General features: G+C 40.0%; 1 protein-coding gene across 3 annotated transcripts in view; it reads right to left on the reverse strand.

Moving 5' to 3' along the window:
* Window positions 1–19,740, reverse strand: part of MYOM2 (myomesin 2) — a 253,595-nt gene that overhangs the window by 166,020 nt on the left and 67,835 nt on the right. For all 3 annotated transcript variants that reach the window (XR_011312429.1, XM_069726901.1, XM_069726900.1), the window contains 4 exons: window positions 14,231–14,372; window positions 13,549–13,748; window positions 10,606–10,659; window positions 7,865–7,992 (listed from right to left, as the gene is read on the reverse strand). Coding sequence is in view for 2 of the 3 variants with exons in the window: in XM_069726901.1 (XP_069583002.1) it covers window positions 7,865–7,992; window positions 10,606–10,659; window positions 13,549–13,748; window positions 14,231–14,372 (524 nt within the window). In the remaining variant the exon portion in view is untranslated. The remainder of the gene's footprint in view (window positions 1–7,864; window positions 7,993–10,605; window positions 10,660–13,548; window positions 13,749–14,230; window positions 14,373–19,740) is intronic.

The following is a 19,740-nucleotide window of genomic DNA, read 5'->3' on the forward strand; positions in this document are numbered from 1 at the left end:
TCATCACCGAGCAATCAGAACTTCTCTGTGACAAAACAGCCCCTGCTCTAATCTCAGAAGCATCAACCTCGACCTGGAACGGAAGCGAAACATCTGGTTGACACAACACAGGGGCAGAAGAAAAACGACGCTTCAACTCTTGAAAAGCTTCCACCGCAGCAGAAGACCAATTGACCAAATCAGCACCTTTCTTGGTCAAATCGGTCAATGGTTTAGCAATACTAGAAAAATTGCAGATGAAGCGACGATAAAAATTAGCAAAGCCCAGGAACTTTTGCAGACTTTTCAGAGATGTCGGCTGAGTCCAATTATGGATGGCTTGGACCTTAACAAGGTCCATCTCGATAGTAGAAGGGGAAAAGATGAACCCCAAAAATGAAACCTTCTGAACACCAAAGAGACACTTTGATCCCTTCACAAACAAAGAATTAGCACGCAGGACCTGAAACACCGTTCTGACCTGCTTCACATGAGACTCCCAATCATCCGAGAAGATCAAAATGTCATCTAAGTACACAATCAGGAATTTATCCAGGTACTCTCGGAAGATGTCATGCATAAAGGACTGAAACACTGATGGAGCATTGGCAAGTCCGAATGGCATTACTAGATACTCAAAATGGCCCTCAGGCGTATTAAATGCAGTTTTCCACTCATCGCCTCGCTTAATACGCACAAGATTAAACGCACCACGAAGATCTATCTTGGTGAACCAACTAGCCCCCTTAATCCGAGCAAACAAATCAGATAACAATGGCAAGGGGTACTGAAATTTAACCGTGATCTTATTTAGAAGGCGGTAATCTATACAATGTCTCAGTGAACCATCCTTCTTGGCTACAAAAAAGAACCCTGCTCCTAATGGCGACGATGACGGGCGAATATGCCCCTTCTCCAAAGACTCCTTCACATAACTCCGCATAGCGGCGTGCTCAGGCACAGATAAATTAAACAGTCGACCTTTTGGGAATTTAATACCAGGAATCAAATCGATAGCACAGTCACAATCCCTATGCGGAGGTAGGGTATCGGACTTGGGCTCATCAAATAAATCCCGGTAATCAGACAAGAACTCAGGAACCTCAGAAGGGGTGGATGACGAAATAGTCAGAAATGGGACATCACCATGTACCCCCTGACAACCCCAGCTGGACACAGACATGGATTTCCAATCTAATACTGGATTATGGACTTGTAGCCATGGCAACCCCAACACGACCACATCATGCAGATTATGCAACACCAGAAAGCGAATAACCTCCTGATGTGCAGGAGCCATGCACATGGTCAGCTGGGTCCAGTACTGAGGCTTATTCTTGGCCAAAGGCATAGCATCAATTCCTCTCAATGGAATAGGACACTGCAAGGGCTCCAAGAAAAACCCACAACGCCTAGCATACTCCAAGTCCATCAAATTCAGAGCAGCGCCTGAGTCCACAAATGCCATGACAGAATACGATGACAAAGAGCAGATCAAGGTAACAGACAGAAGAAATTTTGACTGTACCGTACCAATGGTGGCAGACCTAGCGAACCGCTTAGTGCACTTAGGACAATCAGAGATAGCATGAGTGGAATCACCACAGTAGAAACACAGCCCATTCAGACGTCTGTGTTCTTGCCGTTCAACTCTGGTCAAAGTCCTATCGCACTGCATAGGCTCAGGTTTAAGCTCAGGTAATACCGCCAAATGGTGCACAGATTTACGCTCACGCAAGCGTCGACCGATATGAATGGCCAAAGACATAGACTCATTCAGACCAGCAGGCATAGGAAATCCCACCATGACATCCTTAAGGGCTTCAGAGAGACCTTTTCTGAAAATAGCTGCGAGCGCACCTTCATTTCACTGAGTGAGTACGGACCACTTTCTAAATTTCTGACAATATACCTCTATTTCATCCTGACCCTGACACAGAGCCAGCAAATTCTTCTCTGCCTGATCCACAGAATTAGGCTCATCGTACAGCAATCCGAGCGCCAGGAAAAATACATCGATATTACTTAATGCAGGATCTCCTGACGCAAGAGAAAATGCCCAGTCCTGAGGGTCGCCACGCAAAAAAGAAATAACGATCCTAACTTGTTGAACTGGGTCACCAGAGGAGCGAGGTTTCAAAGCCAGAAATAGTTTACAATTATTTTTGAAACTCAGAAATTTAGTTCTATCTCCAAAAAACAAATCAGGAATAGGAATTCTCGGTTCTAACATAGAATTCTGAACCACAAAGTCTTGAATACTTTGTACTCTTGCCGTGAGCTGATCCACACATGAAGACAGACCTTTAATGTCCATTGCTACACCTGTGTCCTGAACCACCCAAATGTCTAGGGAAAAAAAAAAAAGGCAAAACACAGTGCAAAGAAAAAAAAATGGTCTCAGAACTTCTTTTTCCCTCTATTGGGAATCATTAGTACTTTTGGCCTCCAGTACTGTTATGAAAGGTAATTCAGTACCACAATGGACATAGAGGTCAGCACACATACAGTGACCTGGCAATAACCCAAAAAACAAGAACAAGCTCTGAGACGTGGGAACTCTGTTGACCGCAATCCCTAATCCTCTCCAACCACACTAAAGGCAGCCGTGGATTGCGCCTAACGCTCCCTATGCAACTCGGCACGGCCTGAGAAACTAGCTAGCCTGAAGATAGAAAATAAGCCTACTTTGCCTCAGAGAAATACCCCAAAGGAAAAGGCAGCCCCCACATATAATGACTGTGAGTTAAGATGAAAAGACAAACGTAGAGATGAAATAGATTAAGCAAAGTGAGGCCCAACTTTCTGAACAGAGCGAGGATAGGAAAGGTAACTTTGCGGTCAACAAAAAACCCTACAAGAACCACGCAAAGTGGGCAAAAAGACCCTCCGTACCGAACTAACGGCACGGAGGTACACCCTCTGCGTCCCAGAGCTTCCAGCAAGCAGAAAAAAACAAATAGACAAGCTGGACAGAAAAAAAACAGCAAACAAATAGCAAAGAGGAACTTAGCTATGCAGAGCAGCAGGCCACAGGAACGATCCAGGAGGAAACAGGTCCAATACTAGAAAATTGACTGGAGGCCAGGATCAAAGCACCAGGTGGAGTTAAACAGAGCAGCACCCAACGACTTTACCACATCACCTGAGGAAGGAAACTCAGAAGCCGCAGCACCACTTTCCTCCACCAACGGAAGCTCACAGAGAGAACCAGCCGAAGTACCACTTGTGACCACAGGAGGGAGCTCTGCCACAGAATTCACAACACTCCACCTTGCCAAGTTTTTTTTATGTTGATGTTTATTTAAAATTTTGATATCTCAATATTTGAAATAGACCTCCAATTTAAAAGAAGAGCTCTCATCAAGTTTTTATTCTCTTAATATACTGCAGTCATCATACTATATAGCACTGTGTACTTACAATTGCTCATTTTGCTTTTCAACCCAGTTAATTCTTCTCTTTTATCTGCTCTATATAGAAACAGGAAGTCTCCTTTCCCTGCATTTATCATTCCTCATCTCCTGACCCAGCTGCTCCACCCATCCCCCCTATCAGGGACTTTTGCAGTGACTCATGACTCATACAGGGAAAATTGACCTCCTGTGTCTGCATAGATCTTAGAAGGATTCAACAAGTCAGTTTTTAATCACATGATGCCATAGACCTAATGGAAGAGAGAAGAATTAGCTGGCAAGAGGGGCAAAACTGTAAGTACGCAGTGCCATATAATATGATGATTGCAATATAACAAGAGGGCAGTCAAGTTTAGAATAGTGTATGCCAGAAAGCTCTTGTACATTGTAACTGATTAGAGATGAGCGAACTTGAACTTAAGAATTTGGGATTTCATACCAGACAGTTAGCATCGGTGGTAAACGTTAAACACGCACTTCTCCCAGAAGTCCATTGCAATGTTCGGAGTTCCGGGGAAAAGAGAGAGAGAGATTTTCCAGTTCCAAAGTTTGGGTTCCCTTTGTTTTCAATGGGGTTCAGGTTCTGATTCAAATTTGGGTATAGTTCTGGTACCGGATCCGAACTTTGGAACCAGAACTTCCACGGGTCCGCTCATCCCTATGGCTGATATACTGTATGTACCAGCTCTTGGCTTTTCAGATTTTTCACCACCCAGATAACCCAGAAGATGTGCTAGAGTTATAAAGAGGCACTCACACCTTTATAAATTTGCCACTTCTTACTCTTAGTAGACTTTAGGTTCAAGATGGGCGCGTGAAATGGAAATCTTTATACATTCCATCCATGGAGTTGCAGCCTATTAACGTCTATGGATATCCTTTAAAATCATATCTTAAAATGCTGTTAACTTATGCTCAGACACAATGGCTGTCCCCATAATCATTTACAGAAAATAAAAAAAATTAAATCTTTAATCAAAAAGTTAAAACAAATAAGAAAAATTAATATATTTCACTAACTGCTTTTAAATGTTAAACTAAAATAACTGATACATTCCTTTTCGTATACCACAGCTAGAAGTATATTTGTCCCTCTCCTGTTTCTTCTATGTAAAAAGAGAAAATATAAAATTTCATATGGGCATCAAAAGATTTCAATGACAATAAAAAAACATTATCTTAATTAACTGATATTTCTGGAAGTACAGTATGATTTCTAATTCAAACTGTTTCCATTCTTTAGTCTATTTTTATTTGCTTTAGAGCAAGTACAATATTCAAAATCACTGATACAACAAGAGAATTACAATTCCTAATATAAGAAATTGTGAAAAATTATGTTGGAACAATATTTCACTATTTGGATTTATGCCGTCTTAGTTTGAGTTCTCATGAATTGTAATTGTACTGTGCATTTATCTATAAATTAGAAAATCTATAGTTTTAGAAATTAAAGGGCTTGCCTGATCAATTTAAATCTTCTAAATTGCTTTTTGATTAGTTCTTGCTGGCATTTTGGTTGCAGGCGAAGAAGAAGTGTTGTGATACATGCAGGCCTTGGCTATACATGTTATCTATTGGTAGGATTGGTTCAAGTGAACAATTGCTTTATTTACTTTTCTTCATTTTTTCCAACCAGTCAATCACACAAGTATCAAGGGGATACCGTGACAGAAGGACCAGAAGATTGCAAAGTCTGGTTTCACAAACTCCTGCATTGGTTAGAAGTACTTCATCATTTTATTAAACAGTGCAGGTTTTTTCTTGCTGGAAGTGGAAAGGTTAATCTGTTCAGTTGAATCTCCTATAGCTTTCCTATATCAACTGTCTCAGCTGTTCAGTGTTGGCCACTGCCCTCAGCTGCAGTGCCTTGCGAAAGTACTCGGCTCCCTGGAACTTTTCAACCTTTTCCAACATATCATGCTTCAAACATAAAGATACCAAATGAAAATTTTTGGTGAAGAATCAACAACAAGTGGAACACAATTGTGAAGTTGAGCAAAATTTAGTGGTGATTTTAAATTTTTGTGGAAATTCAAAAACTGAAAAGTGGGGCGTGCAATATTATTCGGCCCTTTTACTTTCAGCGCAGCAAACTCATTCCAGAAGTTCATTGTGGATCTCTGAATGATCCAATGTTGTCCTAAATGCCTAATAATAATAATAATCTTTATTTTTATATAGCGCTAACATATTCCGCAGCGCTTTACAGGTTGCACACATTATCATCACTGTCCCCGTTGAGGCTCACAATCTAAATTCCCTATCAGTATGTCATTGGAATGTGGGAGGAAACCAGAGTGCCTGGAGGAAACCCACGCAAACACGGAGAGAACATACAAACTCTTTGCAGATGTTGTCCTTAGTGGGGCTTGAGCCCAGGACTCCAGCGCTGCAATGCTGCTGTGCTAACCACTACGCCACCTTGCCGCCTAATGATGATAAATATAATCCATCTGTGTGTAATCAAGTCTTCGTATAAATGCACCTGCTCTGTGATAGTCTCAGGGTTCTGTTTGAAGCACAGAGAGCATCATGAAGACCAAGGAACACAACAGGCAGGCCCGTGATACTGTTGTGGAGAAGTTTAAAGCCGGATTTGGATAGAAAATTATTTCCAAAACTTTAAACATCCCAAGGAGCACTGTGCAAGCGATCATATTGAAATGGAAGGAGTATCATACCACTGCAAATCTACCAAGACCTGGTCATCCCTCTAAACTTTCATCTCAAACAAGAAGAAGACTGATCAGAGATGCAGCCAAGAGGCCCATGATCACTATGGACGAACTGCAGAGATCTACAGCTGAGGTGGGGCAGTCTGTCCATAGGAAAACAATCAGTCGTACACTGCACAAATCTGGCAGTAATGGAAGAGTGGCAAGAAGAAAGCCATTTCTCAAAGATATCCATAGAAAGTGTTGTTTAGAGTTTGCAACAAGCCACCTGGGAGACACCAAACATGTGGAAGAAGGTGCTCTGGTCAGATGAAACCAAAATCAAACTTTTTGGCAACAATGCTTAACAATATATTTGGCGTAAAGGCAACACAGCTCATCACCCTGAACACGCCATCCTCACTGTCAAACATGCTGGTGGCAGCATCATGGTTTGGGCCTGCTTTTATTCAGCAGGGACAGGGAAGATGGTTAATATTGATGGAAAGATGGATGGAGCCAAATACAGGACCATTCTTGAAGAAAACCTGTTGGAGTCTGCAAAAGACCTGAGACTGGGACGGAGATTTGTCTTCCAACAAGACAATGATCCCAAACATAAAGCAAAATCTACAATGGAATGTTCACAAATAAACGTATATCCAGGTGTTACAATGGCCAAGTCAAAGTCCAGACCTCAATCCAATCGAGAATCTGTGGAAAGAGCTGAAAACTGCTGTTCAAAAATGATCTCCATCAAACCTCACTGAGCTCGAGCTTTTTGCCAAGTAAGAATGGGCAAGAATTTAGTGTCTCGATGTACAAAACTGATAGAGACATACCCCAAGCAACTTGCAGCTGTAATTGCAGCAAAAGGTGGCGCAACAAAGTATTAAGTTAAGGGGGCCGAATAATATTGCATACTCCACTTTTCAGTCTTTGAATTTTCACAAAAATGTAAAATAACCAATAAATTTCGTTCAACTTCACAATTGTGTTCCACTTGTTGTTGATTCTTCACCAAAAATTTACATTTGGTATCTTTATGTTTGAAGCATGATATGTAGGAAAAGGTTGAAAAGTTCCAGAGAGATGAATACTTTCATAAGGCACTGTATATATGTTTGTCTCTGGCACTTAGGAATTGCCAGTGTTAGTTCTTACTTCCTAGTTTGGAGTTGGAGATGTAGTCCATTGTTGAAGTTGGCGTTAGGAGATTTGTTCAAGAGATTGGTGCTTGGAGTTTTGCTTGTGTACACATCTTCATGCTCTAGTATGTGGTTTCTCCTTTTAACTACACTGTTTTCGATTATGTTGTTTGCTGAGTGTATTTTTTATGATTGCTATTTTCATTTAGTTAGTGTTGTCCTATACATTTCAGATTTCCACCTCCCTGGGTGGGGAAGGGGACAGATATGGATTGATATAGGAGAATAGTAAAACCTGGTGTCTCCACCTTCAGGAGTAATCCAGGGGACAGGGATAGACTTGGGCGTCCCTAGTTGTAGTTCGCTCACAAGTTCAGCATGGGTCCAGAATTTAAATCCCCGCACCAAGGCCAAGCACGGATATTTGGAATTTTACATTGTTCACAATCCACTCTAAGAGGCAGGAAAGGGAGAATATTCTACTTAGTTGTTTTTAGTGCATACCACGGTATAAGCATTTATTATTGTTATAAAACCTAAGGCCTAAGAATGTCAACAACTGTAGCATGTCTTTTGTTATAAGGCCTATGACTGTCAACAATTGCTGCACATCTCTAAAAATATGCTAGTGGAATGGAGTTATTCTTATCATGCAGTCATTTACCTTCTCAATGTAGTAAACAAGTGGATCTCTGCCACGAGGAACAGGTGGATCCCAACTGAGAACAACATATGTTTTACTGGTTTCCAGTGCTTGGACGTTGGTAGGTGGGCCAGGAATTTTAACATCACCTAAATGAAAGACAAAGTTAAATAGAACATAGTTTGTACTTGCTCTATTATCAAACAGTGATTCTTGTTTTCCCCTCATCGCTCTAGTTGATTATCAGGTCTCATCCACATGAGCACATCGGGGGAGACCTGTTAATCAATTAGAGTGGTGTGGGGAGAAGCCAGACAGAGGTGGCACCAGATAAGTGCCACGCTGCCTGTAGTTTGGAAAGCATGAATTTACTGACAGGTTCCTTCTAATCTCCACTTTTTATTTTTTTTTACATTGATTTCAATATTAAAAGGGTTGTGCAATCTGTTTTTTGTTTTTTTTACAGGAGCGCACTCTCTCCTTTTCCCAGGTTCCTGTTTGCTGATGAATGGTGTTCTAATGACCGATGGAATGATTGCACCCAAACTGTGCACTCTGTGTAAGCTTTGCCTCTGCATCATCGTAGGAGCACAGGGGCACTGAAGCTGGCAATCATAGACTGCAGAGGTGGCCAGTAGAGATGAGCGGATGTTTTGAAATTCAATTTAATTGGCTTTGCCAAATTTTTCCAAAAAATGTCAATCAATTTAAATGAATGAATCTCAATACAGGAAAGCTATTAATTACTTGGAAAATACACGTGTGGGAAAAGAGAGAGAACCTCACTGACCATAAGAGCTTACATTCTCCAGAGAGAGAGGGCCCGGCTGACCATAAGACCTTACACTCTATAAGAGAGAGAGAACCCCTCTACTGACCATGAGAGCCAACACACTATGGGCAAGAGAGAGAAGTACCCGCTGACCATAACGGCTTACACTCTATAAAAGAGAGGCCTCTGTTTAGCATAAAAGTCTAGAGTCTACAGAAGAGAGAGAGGGGACCCCGCTGATCATAAGAGCTTACACTCTATAGAAGAAAGAGTAAGAGATGACCCTGCTGAAAATAACAGCTTACACACTACAGAAGAGAGAGAGCAGGAGAGAGATGACCCTGCTGACCATAAGGGCTTACACTCTACAGGAGAGAAAGACTTACCCAGTGACTCAACAGATGGAAAATGACTCAAATGAACAAACTATGCTCCACTGAAAATTGCTGATCTATGATGGCCCAGGTACTGACCAACATTGTACAAGATATGATAAAGCGCTATATGTCATAGCTTCATGCATTATGGGGAGACCCACATGGCAATGCAAAATGACATTAGTCTGCTCACTGATGCTTCAGCAGTGTGGGAAACAGTGCGGTTAAGGTTTTAGTTTGCTTGTGAATCGAATGACAAAATGTTTGAGTATGCATGAATCCGCAAATTTTAGGAAATTCCTCTCAAACTTGATCCTCCACTCATCGATCCACTCATCTCTATTAGCCGGTAACATAGGCAATGAGGCGTACACTATAAAGTTAAAATTCTCAACACTGTTGAAATGCAGAAGATTTTTTAATAGAACTTTGCATTTTTTGCTGTTTAAGAAGTTATGAGAACATCTTTAACATTACAGTATATTCATCCAAAAATTTTTTAGGTTTGCTGTTACCATCTACCATCTCTTAGGTTTTTGTACATTATTGATAATGGCACCTGGAAGGACCTGAAATGTGTTATGTCAGTGACATGAATTACATGATATGGATGACATTAATGACATAATATCAATTATATCAACTATAAGACACAGTTCTTTGAGACCCACCTGACTTTATATCGTGATTACAATACTTCCTACAGTGAATGACACTTTAGTTGAAAAAAAGACTCACATGAAGCCTATTGAAATCAATATACATAAGTAGTCTGGGGCATGCTTTTAAATCATTCTAAAGGGAACTGGCCTAATCTAAAAACACAATTTACCTTCAGATATAGGGCTAATCTGCAATCACGCCCCCTGAGGAAGGTTTCTATAACCGAAACGCGCGTCGGGGTTAGCGGTGGACGGCGTGGTGACGGGCTTATACATAGTGGTATGTTATCATGACAGTTTATATGTTTTATTTCTGATATGCCCTATACTTATATGTCATCCAATTAGCCGACCATGTTTACATGTCTGGCTATGCCGTGATATGTTTATTCTTATATTGTTCAGTTATATTGCTGTGATTTGCCGTTCATGGCTTTTAGTGGGCACACTGTGTGCTGTATTGTTGCATGTTTTCCCATGTTCCCCCTCTACCTGTTTTTATTTTGTAATTCTTAATAAAGTGTTATTTGATATTTTGGACATATAGCTGTCTTGGGTGCTTTTTGGTTTAGTTTATGTCATGTGGCAGCTTGTCCTGTTAATGTCCAGGTGAATGGTGGGGAGTATTATTATTAAGTACCATTGGTGGACTTTGTACTTGGTTATCTCTTTCCCCGAACATATAGGATGTCATTTGTTGTATATTCATTATCTCAAAGGGGTTGCTTCAGATTAATGGAACAGTTGCAGGAATAAAATCTGCAGCAAATATGCAATGTGTTAATTTACCATAAAAGGTCCAATAAACCCGATTATAACTTTTAATGTTAGAGATCAATGCACTAAGAAAGGAAGCAACTGCCTGTCTTCTCACACTGTTTCATGAAAAAAAGAAAACCAAACATTACTTATTATTCTGATTCTTGATTCAGATTATTAAGGTTATTATACCTTCTAGGTCATCCTGACAGATGACAATACTTCGCCCTCCGTCCAGATGGATTGCTGTAAAGACAGAATAATTTATATCATATTATACAAATTCACATTGTTTTATAAGTTCTATTTCTGCTGTGTATATAGCTTTGACTGGGTATGAAAGAGATTTTAGCTTTACATTTTTATGTTGCGTTATCTTTGTTTTGTGTATTATTTAACTAGATCTCTAGCCAAAATTGCATTTTAGTAGCATAAAGAACAAAGCCTTCTGTGCTCTTGCCTTTAGATAGAGCCCTTTGATTTATTGACATAAAGGTATAACAAGGCTTTTTTATGTTCTACTGTGCTGGAATGTACTCTGACATCTGTTTTTATATTTTAGTCTTGTATGAGCCGTGTTCAATATATTTTTCATCTTTCTGCAGTAAGTGGTAATAAAGCAGTATATTGTTTAAATGTTCAATATGGCACAAGGATTTAAACACATAAATATGCATAGGTGTTAAGAAGACAGAATCTAAGGATAATCTGGATTTTTTTAACAAAATTTACAATACCTAACACCTTCATTTAAAAATGTATAATGATTACTTCTCTGTTCGATTATCTGCAATCATTTATTTGTATTATCCATCAGAAGGTCCCCATATGCACTAGTCTAATGGTATTCAAACCTGCTGATTTTTGCATCTGATATATATAGGGGGCCTTCGAACCCACTACCTAGATCCCTTCTGTCAGATGAGAGAGAAAGAGAAGAGGATGGGGCAGTTTAAATGTATATACCCAATCCTTTTAAGGGAAGGAAGTGGTAGATCTTAGCGATGAGAGAACAAGCTCAGACAAGGTGCTATCCGAGCATGCTCGGGTGTTAACCGAGTATCTTCAGGTTGCTTGAAAAATATGTTCAAGTCCCCGCTGCTGCATGTCTCTCGGCTGTTAGTACTGTCGCAACACATAAGAGGGGGGCCGGAGGTAGAGAGAGGGCCTTGCAGGGCAGCTAATAATGAGGGCAATCTGGCCTGTTTCTTAGAGCCCGAGGCTCTGTGCTGGCCCACGGCAAGATTGCCCTCATCATACGCGGCAATTTATTTTTTGGGTTATGGAAATTATAGTTAATGGGGGTCACAGTGCTGTTTATCTCTTTGATTTAGTGCAACGCTAATAGTATGCTAATGGTGGCATACATATCTATAGTCAGGGCCGCAGTGCAAGGGAGACACATGTATGCATACAATTTATGTGACCTTGTTATTCTTAGGGCTGCGACGATCATCATGACAAGTGTTGTGGCTGGGAGATATTGACATGAAGGTCTGACCAGATGGAGAAGAAACAGCAGAACACGGTTCTAATCAGATTAGACATCAGCGGTAAGTACCCGGATGTAAATAATGTTATCTGTAAAATCCTTTAGGCCACGTTCTCCCATTTGTGTGAAGTGTCCGTGTGCTGCCAGATTTTTTGAATCATACAGCACACGAACTCGTAGAGTTTTATAGGTCCATTCACACATCTGAGAAAATGACAGATCTGAGAATGAGATCTGTGAGAGTCAGAGAATTTCCAGTTCTGATCCGATTTTGAGGACCAGAATAAGTTATGCTCAATGCATCTGTAAAAGCACACAGCACACTGACACTGCAAATGGAATGCGGAATATAGCCCTATTATGTATAGCACAGTCCCTTAGTATATAGTGTTTTCACTTATTATGTATTGCATAGTCCCTTAGTATATAATGTATTCACTTATCATGCAGAGCACAGTCCCTTATTTTATAGTGTACTCACTTATTATTTATAGCACAGTCCCTTAGCATATAGTGTATTCACTTAATATGTATAGCACAGTCCCTTAGTATATAGTGTGTTCACTTGATACTGTATGTATAGCGCCATTGAGGCTGTCCCTTACATAGCGTATTATTACATAGTCGTCTGTTAGAATATAAAATGACTGCTGATGGAGCAGTCAGTGACCAGAGGACCAGTCCATCAGCTCATCCATTAGAAAAGAAGCTTTCTCATGCTCCATCAGCTGTCATTGCATTATATACCTAACAAAAGAGGGCAGTATGTAATAAAGATAGGGGGCGCTATAAATAGTCTGATATGTAAGGGTCGGAGCTGTACATAACAAAAGAGGGCACTGTGCAATAAGGGACAGCAATATACATAATAAAGGAGACTATGTAAGATATATATGTCTGTGGCTATATATAAATATCTGTAGCTTTGTCACTATAAAAGTAGGGGGGCCAGACATATTTCTTGCACAGGGGCCTCAAGCTGTCAGTGTCCACCCAACAACACAGGCAGCGATTGCATAACAAACAGGCAATCCGGGCATGTGTTGCGGCTGTCTAACAGCTGCGAGACATGCTGCCCAGGGGTCTCAAACATATTTTCAAACATGCCAAAAACATTTGGTTAGCACCGGAGCATGTTCGGATAACACCTTATCCCAGCACGTTCGCTCATCACTAGAGATTTATCTGGCAGCGGCATTCTCTACTCTCCCTACTGAAAATACATGAACATTCGGCTGAACTGAGCGTGCATGTCCTTGGGGCAGTTTAAATATATATTTAATGATTACCGATAATTTTTTTTTAAAGAAATTGAATATTTGTAATCTCTTATAATGCATTTCTTAGCTACAATTTACCTTACATATATCAAAGAAAGTAGTGTTTGCAACAAAGCAGAGATTTTGTATATTGAGCTCGAATGCAAAATATTCATTATAAGGTTTAAAATCCAGGTTTAAACACATAAGGCTTTCTATCTACTTTATTTCTTTTATGATGTGTGCTACATTCTTGGATATACGCCGTCCTGCTGTGTCTTGGCAAGATTTCCTCTACATTATATACACCCACGTAAACCAATTATACAAAAGAATAAAACATTAAATAATTCACAACTGCTTAATGAGAATGTGTGCACCTACTTTGAAGTCGTGACAGATCAGCAGGGTCTAGAGCTGCAACAGCAATTGAGACCCTCGATGGTCTACTGATTCCGGCTTTATTAACTGCTCGAACACGGAAAAAGTATGAACGTCCTTCAAACAGACCAGTCACAGGATATTTGCAGATTTTAACAGGAGAATCATTACACTGAATCCAGTTTTCAGTGCCCACTTCACATCTGGGAGGAAAAACAATAATTTCATCAATGTATATACCAAATTTACTGGTGCCGTGACATAAAAAGTGGACATATAGAGCTATATTAACATTCTAAAGTGTAACCAATATTATTTGTAATGTAGCTGTCACTACAAACAATATAAACTGCACAGAATGACGTTTTTGTTATGTTTGTTATGTTTTTGTTATGTTCTGTACTTACACAAGCTATAACAAAATATATGCAAAATAATAAATTTAAATCTCAGCCCTACGGTCTTTGAGAAGCAACAATATAGGTTATCATGGTGCTAAAGCCAATCTAACTGTCAATCCAAAATTAACACAAGGAAATGCACCTAAAGCCGAAGGGTAAGCCTGGCAAAAAAGAAAGTGGAGGATTTTTTTTTTATTCCTACTCCTTAACTAAATTGGATCTCTCTCATCACTGATAGAATGCAGAATAAGGGGGCTGATATATGCCAATGTTTAAATACTTACTTATCCACAAAGTATCCAATTACCGGAGCTTCACTGGCTGTGTTTGGAGGCTTCCAAGAGACAATCACATAATCTTTATTTGCATCATGACATTCCACATCCATTGGAGCTCCTGGTGCACCTGCCACCAGGGCTGCGGCATCTGCAATGAAGAAATTTAAGTATTATAAAAAGAATAAAGATATAAGAAGAGTGCTGTGTATTCCTGAGTGAGCAATCCCATTTACATACTAATCCTACTATTTTTTCAATATTAGTATTCTGAATTTCTTTTACTTAAAGGGAAACTGGTTGCCACAAGTGAGTCACATCCTCCTGGGAGATCTGGAATTAGAAGATCACTACGGATTGTGAATTGCAGATCTTCCATTTTGCCTGTGTTTCATATTAAATGGGTTTCATTTCCCTTGGTGCTGAAGAGGTCAATGATCCTTTCTATGCTGGTTAGAATCTTGCAGCTCCATTTCACAGCTGTTCCTGACCTGGCCATTTCCTCTCACTGTAAAATCTATCCAGACCTTCTCTTCCTTGCCAGTGAAAGTTTTACTTCCTAGCTCCTTGGAGCTGCTGTGCTAAGTTTTAGGTCATTGTTGCTGCTGAAGTTTATTGCATGCTGTTTTGGGGTGTATGCTTTCCTCATTGTCCAATTCCAATATGGCTTGTACATTCCTACCCTTCACTATATACGGTACTTTTCTTTGGGTGAGTGTTTTGTATGTTAGTTGCTTTCTGTTATCCCTGTCTGTCTTACGTGTTTATACACTAACACTTCTGTCCAAGGTCTCCTGAGGAGGGGGAGGAGACAGCTTAGGGTATAACAGGGGAACAGTAAGTCTGGTGGCCCAAACCTCCTCACCTTTAGAGATACCTTTGAGAGAAGGTATAATTAGGGTCCCAGCCTTAGGGACAGTGCAGAGCCTTTTTCCCTATTTATGTACAGTCACAGCGTGACCATGTCAGACAATTTCTGCTGCCCAAACCGTGGTCATCATGATTGAATCCTGATATATTATTCTTTGAAATGCTCCAATGCCTCAGAGAAAGTATACATTGAAGATCCATCTGGGAATCACAGTCAGGGAAGGGACTAGGCTGACTCCACCCCTGGCTGGCTCTTCTAGAGATAATTGACAAGTTTCTCCTTATTGTACACCCGATGGAGAGACCTGTCAATTATCTGCAAGAGTGCTGAGAAAAGTCGGCCTGGTGTAGTAGCGGATTTGCCTGATCTCCGAGTATAGTTCTCTGGATCTTCAAAGTATATTTTCTCTGAAATGATGGAGCATTTTAGAGACTAATATACCTGGCTGCAGCCAGGAATCAATTCATGCTGCCTGTGTTTTGTGCGCCATGAATCACATGACAAGTTATCGTTATGAAAGCTCAGTCAATTAATTCTTCAGATCAGGGCTTCTCCATCTTTTTCTACTGGGGCTTCACCATAGACAGGATGGTGCTGTCTGCACTTCACCACTCATGGACAAAAAACCCTGAAAATTAATACTGTTGCTCAACTTACCTATTTATCTATTGTATTATAATAAAGTAAAACCAAAAGGAATCAATTACCGGTATGTTGAGAAAACAAAAATTGCTGTATCTAAATAAAAGCATGTGATTACTTCTGTAAAACCTTGGCAGGCTCCCAGTTTGACAAGCAATGCTCTTGATCTATAGTTATGTGGTATGGAATGATTTAGAATCCTTGCACTCTAGAAAACTATCTGTATTTTCTAAACCAGATAAGTACAAAAATAATTCCTTAGAGGCTTTTATGATCCGCTTAGTAAGGGGTCCTTATCAACTTCAGTGCTTATTATGGTTGTAGCTATTTTAGCTGTTGATCAATTACACAAGAAAACAGTAGACGCATGCAAACATGCACTGGGACAAATAACAGCACTCACACTATGCAAAAATCCTACTGGATTGTAACATTGAGGCACTTAACCCCTTCATGACCCCAGCTTTTTTCGGTTTTGCATTTAAGTTTTTCGCTCCCCTCCTTCCCAGAGCCATAACTTTTTTATTTTTTGTCAATATGCCCATGTGAGGGCTTATTTTTTGCGGGACGAGTTGTACTTTTGAACAAAATCATTGGTTTTTGCATGTCATGTACTAGAAAACAGTAAAAAAAAATTCCAAGCGCAGTGAAATTGCAAAAAAGTGCAATCCCACACTTGTTTTTTGTTTGGCTTTTTGCTAGGTTCACTAAATGCTAAAACTGATCCACCATTATGATTCTCCAGATCATTACGAGTTCATAGACACCAAACATGTCTAGGATCTTTTTTTATCTAAGTGGTAAAAAACTATTCCAAACTTTGCTTTAAAAAAAATTGCGCAATTTTCCGAAACCCATAGCGTCTCCATTTTTCATGATCTGGGGTTGGATGAGGGCCTATGTTTTGCATGCCAAGCTGACGTTTTTAATGATACCATTTTCATGCAGATACGTTCTTTTGATCGCATGTTATTGCATTTTAAAGCAATGTCATGGCGACAAAAAAAAAGTAATCCTGGAATATCAATTTTTTTTCTCGCTATGCCGTTTAGTAATCAGGTTAATCCTTTTTTTATTGATAGATTGGGCAATTCTGAATGCGGCGATACCAAATATGTGTATATTTGATTTTTTTATTGTTTTATTTTCAATGGGGCGAAAGGGGGGTGATTTAAACTTTTATATTTTTTTATTATTTTCATATTTTTTAAAACATTTTTTTTACTTTTGCCATGCTTCAATATCCTCCATGGGAGGCTAGAAGTTGGCACAGCCTGATCAGCTCTGCTACATAGGAGCGATGCTCAGACTGCTCCTATGTAGGAGAATTACAGCATTGCTATGAGCGCCGACCACAGGGTGGCGCTCACAGCAATCCGTCATCAATAACCATAGAGGTCTTCAATAGACCTCAGTTGTCATGTCGATTCATCGTTGACCCCCAATCACGTGACGGGGTCAGTGATGCGCTCATTTCAGGCCCTATGGCCGGAAGCGCTAGTTAAAGGGACTCTGTCACCTGAATTTGGAGGGAACAATCTTCAGCCATGGAGGCGGGGTTTTTGGGTGTTTGATTCACCCTTTCCTTACCCGCTGGCTGCATGCTGGCTGCAATATTGGATTGAAGTTCATTATCTGTCCTCCATAGGACACGCCTGTGCAAGGCAAGATTGCCTTGTGCAGGCATGTACTACGAAGGACAGAGAATGAACTTTAGTCCAATATTGCAGCCAGCATGCAGCCAGCGGGTAAGGAAAGGGTGAATCAAACACCCAAAAACCCCGCCTCCATGGCTGAAGATTGTTCCCTCCAAATTCAGGTGACAGTGTCCCTTTAAATGCCGCAGTCAGTGTTTGACAGTGGCATTTAACTTGTCAATACTGGTGGGTGGATGGCGATTCCACCCGCCGCTATTGCGGGCACATGTCAGCTGTACAAAACAGCTGACATGTCTCGGCTTTGATGTAGGCTCACCGCCAGAGCCCGCATCAAAGCGGGGGTTCTGACCTCGAACGTACTATCCCGTCCGAGGTCAGAAAGGTGTTAAAGGCTATTTGTTAGAAATAAGTCTGGATATTTAAATCTATTAAAAAATGTGGGATTGGAAGCAGTAGCAAGAATTCACATGTCCCAGTAGAAGGAATAAAGAGTTAACCCCTTTATAACCGATGAAGTATAGGTACGTCATTGGTCATGTCCCTGCCTTTGATGTGGGCTCCGGCGCTGAGCCCGCTTCTTTCTCTGCACATGACAGCTGATCTGATCAGCTGTCATGTGTCTTTAACAGCTCCAGGTGGATCTGCGATCCACTCTCGTCCATTAACAAGTTAGATGCCGCTGTCGATCTCTTACAACAGCATTTAACATGTGCTGACCAAAAGGGCATCACAAGACCCAAACAACGGTGCACATGTCACGTGATCGCGAGGTACCGATGGGTTGCAATGACAGTCTGGAGTCTGCAGGAGACCGCCATGTCTGTCATTGCATATCTCCTATGAATGCTGGCCATTGCCGGCATTCATAAGAGATCATGATTTCTGAAACAGATGATCGCAGTTTCAAGTCTCCTAAAGAGACTATTGAAGCCAGTAAAAAGTTTTTAAAAGTTTTAAAAAATATAAAAATAAAAAAACCACAAAATTTCAAAACACCCCCTTTTGCCCCATTCAAAATAAAACAATTAAAAAAAGATAAAAATTACACATATTTGGTATCACTGCATTTAGAAATGTCCGATCTATCAAAATATAAAGTAAATTAATCAGATTGGTAAACGACGTAACAAGAAAACAAATTGAAACTCCAAAGTTACTTTTTTCTACAAAAACACTGCAATAGAAAGAAATAATAGGCTATAAAAACATAATATCTGCCCCAAAATGGTATCAATAAAAACGTCAGTTCAGATCACAAAAAATTAGCCATCACCCAAACCAAGATCCTGAAAATAGAGACACTAATGGTCTCGGAAAGTGGTGACATAAGCAATTTTTTTTCATACAAATTTCGGATTTTTTGACCATTTAAATAAAAAAGAATCCATTTATATTTGGTATCTGTGTGCTCATAATGACTTGGAAAATTATATTGGTAGGTCAGTTTTAGCATTTAGTGAACATGGTAAATTAAAAACATAAACAAACATTGTGGAATTGCACTTTTTTTGCAATTTCACCGCACTTGGAATTTATTTTGTGATTTAAAGTAGGTTATATGGCAAAATCAATGGTGTCATTCAAAAGTACAACTTGTCCCACAAAAAACAAGCCCTCATATGGCCATATTGATGGAAATATAAAAAAAGTTGTGGCTTTTGAAAGAAAGGGAGGAAAGAAAGAAAACGAAAAAATGGAAAATCGTCCTGGGGTGATACTAAATTTAAATCGCATAACATTTGATTTTCATGGGAATGTGTCAGCAGGTTTTTGCCTTGCAATCTGAGTGCACCATGATGTAGTAGAAGAGACCCTCATTACCTGGATGGGTCAATTACTAGGCTGTGCTTTGCTGTTTCAATCAGTGTTTCATCAGCAGGAGATTATCACTAAAGGACAACTGGCCTTGAGCATTGATTAGCAGGTTTTTGTCACTATATATTGTACAAAGAGAGCTGTGGTGTGGGTGGAGTTATACACAGATCAACATCTCAGTTCTACTAGATCTACAGAGGAGAAAACTGTGACTATCATAACGTCTACACTATTTGACACATTGTTGGAATCAAGGTCTTTGTCTCTACCTCATGATGCTGTCAGATCTCATAGCAAAAACCTGATGACAGATTCCCTTTAAAGGTAAGCTGTCAGCAGGATTTGAACCCTAAAACTATTTATATGCACATGTAGCTCTTTCAAATACAAGTCCAGAAAAACCTTTACTTGGTCAGCCCGTTTCTTCAAGACTTAGAAATTATCATTTGAATTTATGTGCAAATTAGGCTGAAAGACTGTGGTAGATCTGAAGCCTCTGTCACTCAAGCTCTATTCTCTACACAATCCCGCCT

Source organism: Ranitomeya imitator, chromosome 5, assembly GCF_032444005.1.
Source record: "Ranitomeya imitator isolate aRanImi1 chromosome 5, aRanImi1.pri, whole genome shotgun sequence".
Lineage (NCBI taxonomy): Eukaryota > Metazoa > Chordata > Amphibia > Anura > Dendrobatidae > Ranitomeya > Ranitomeya imitator.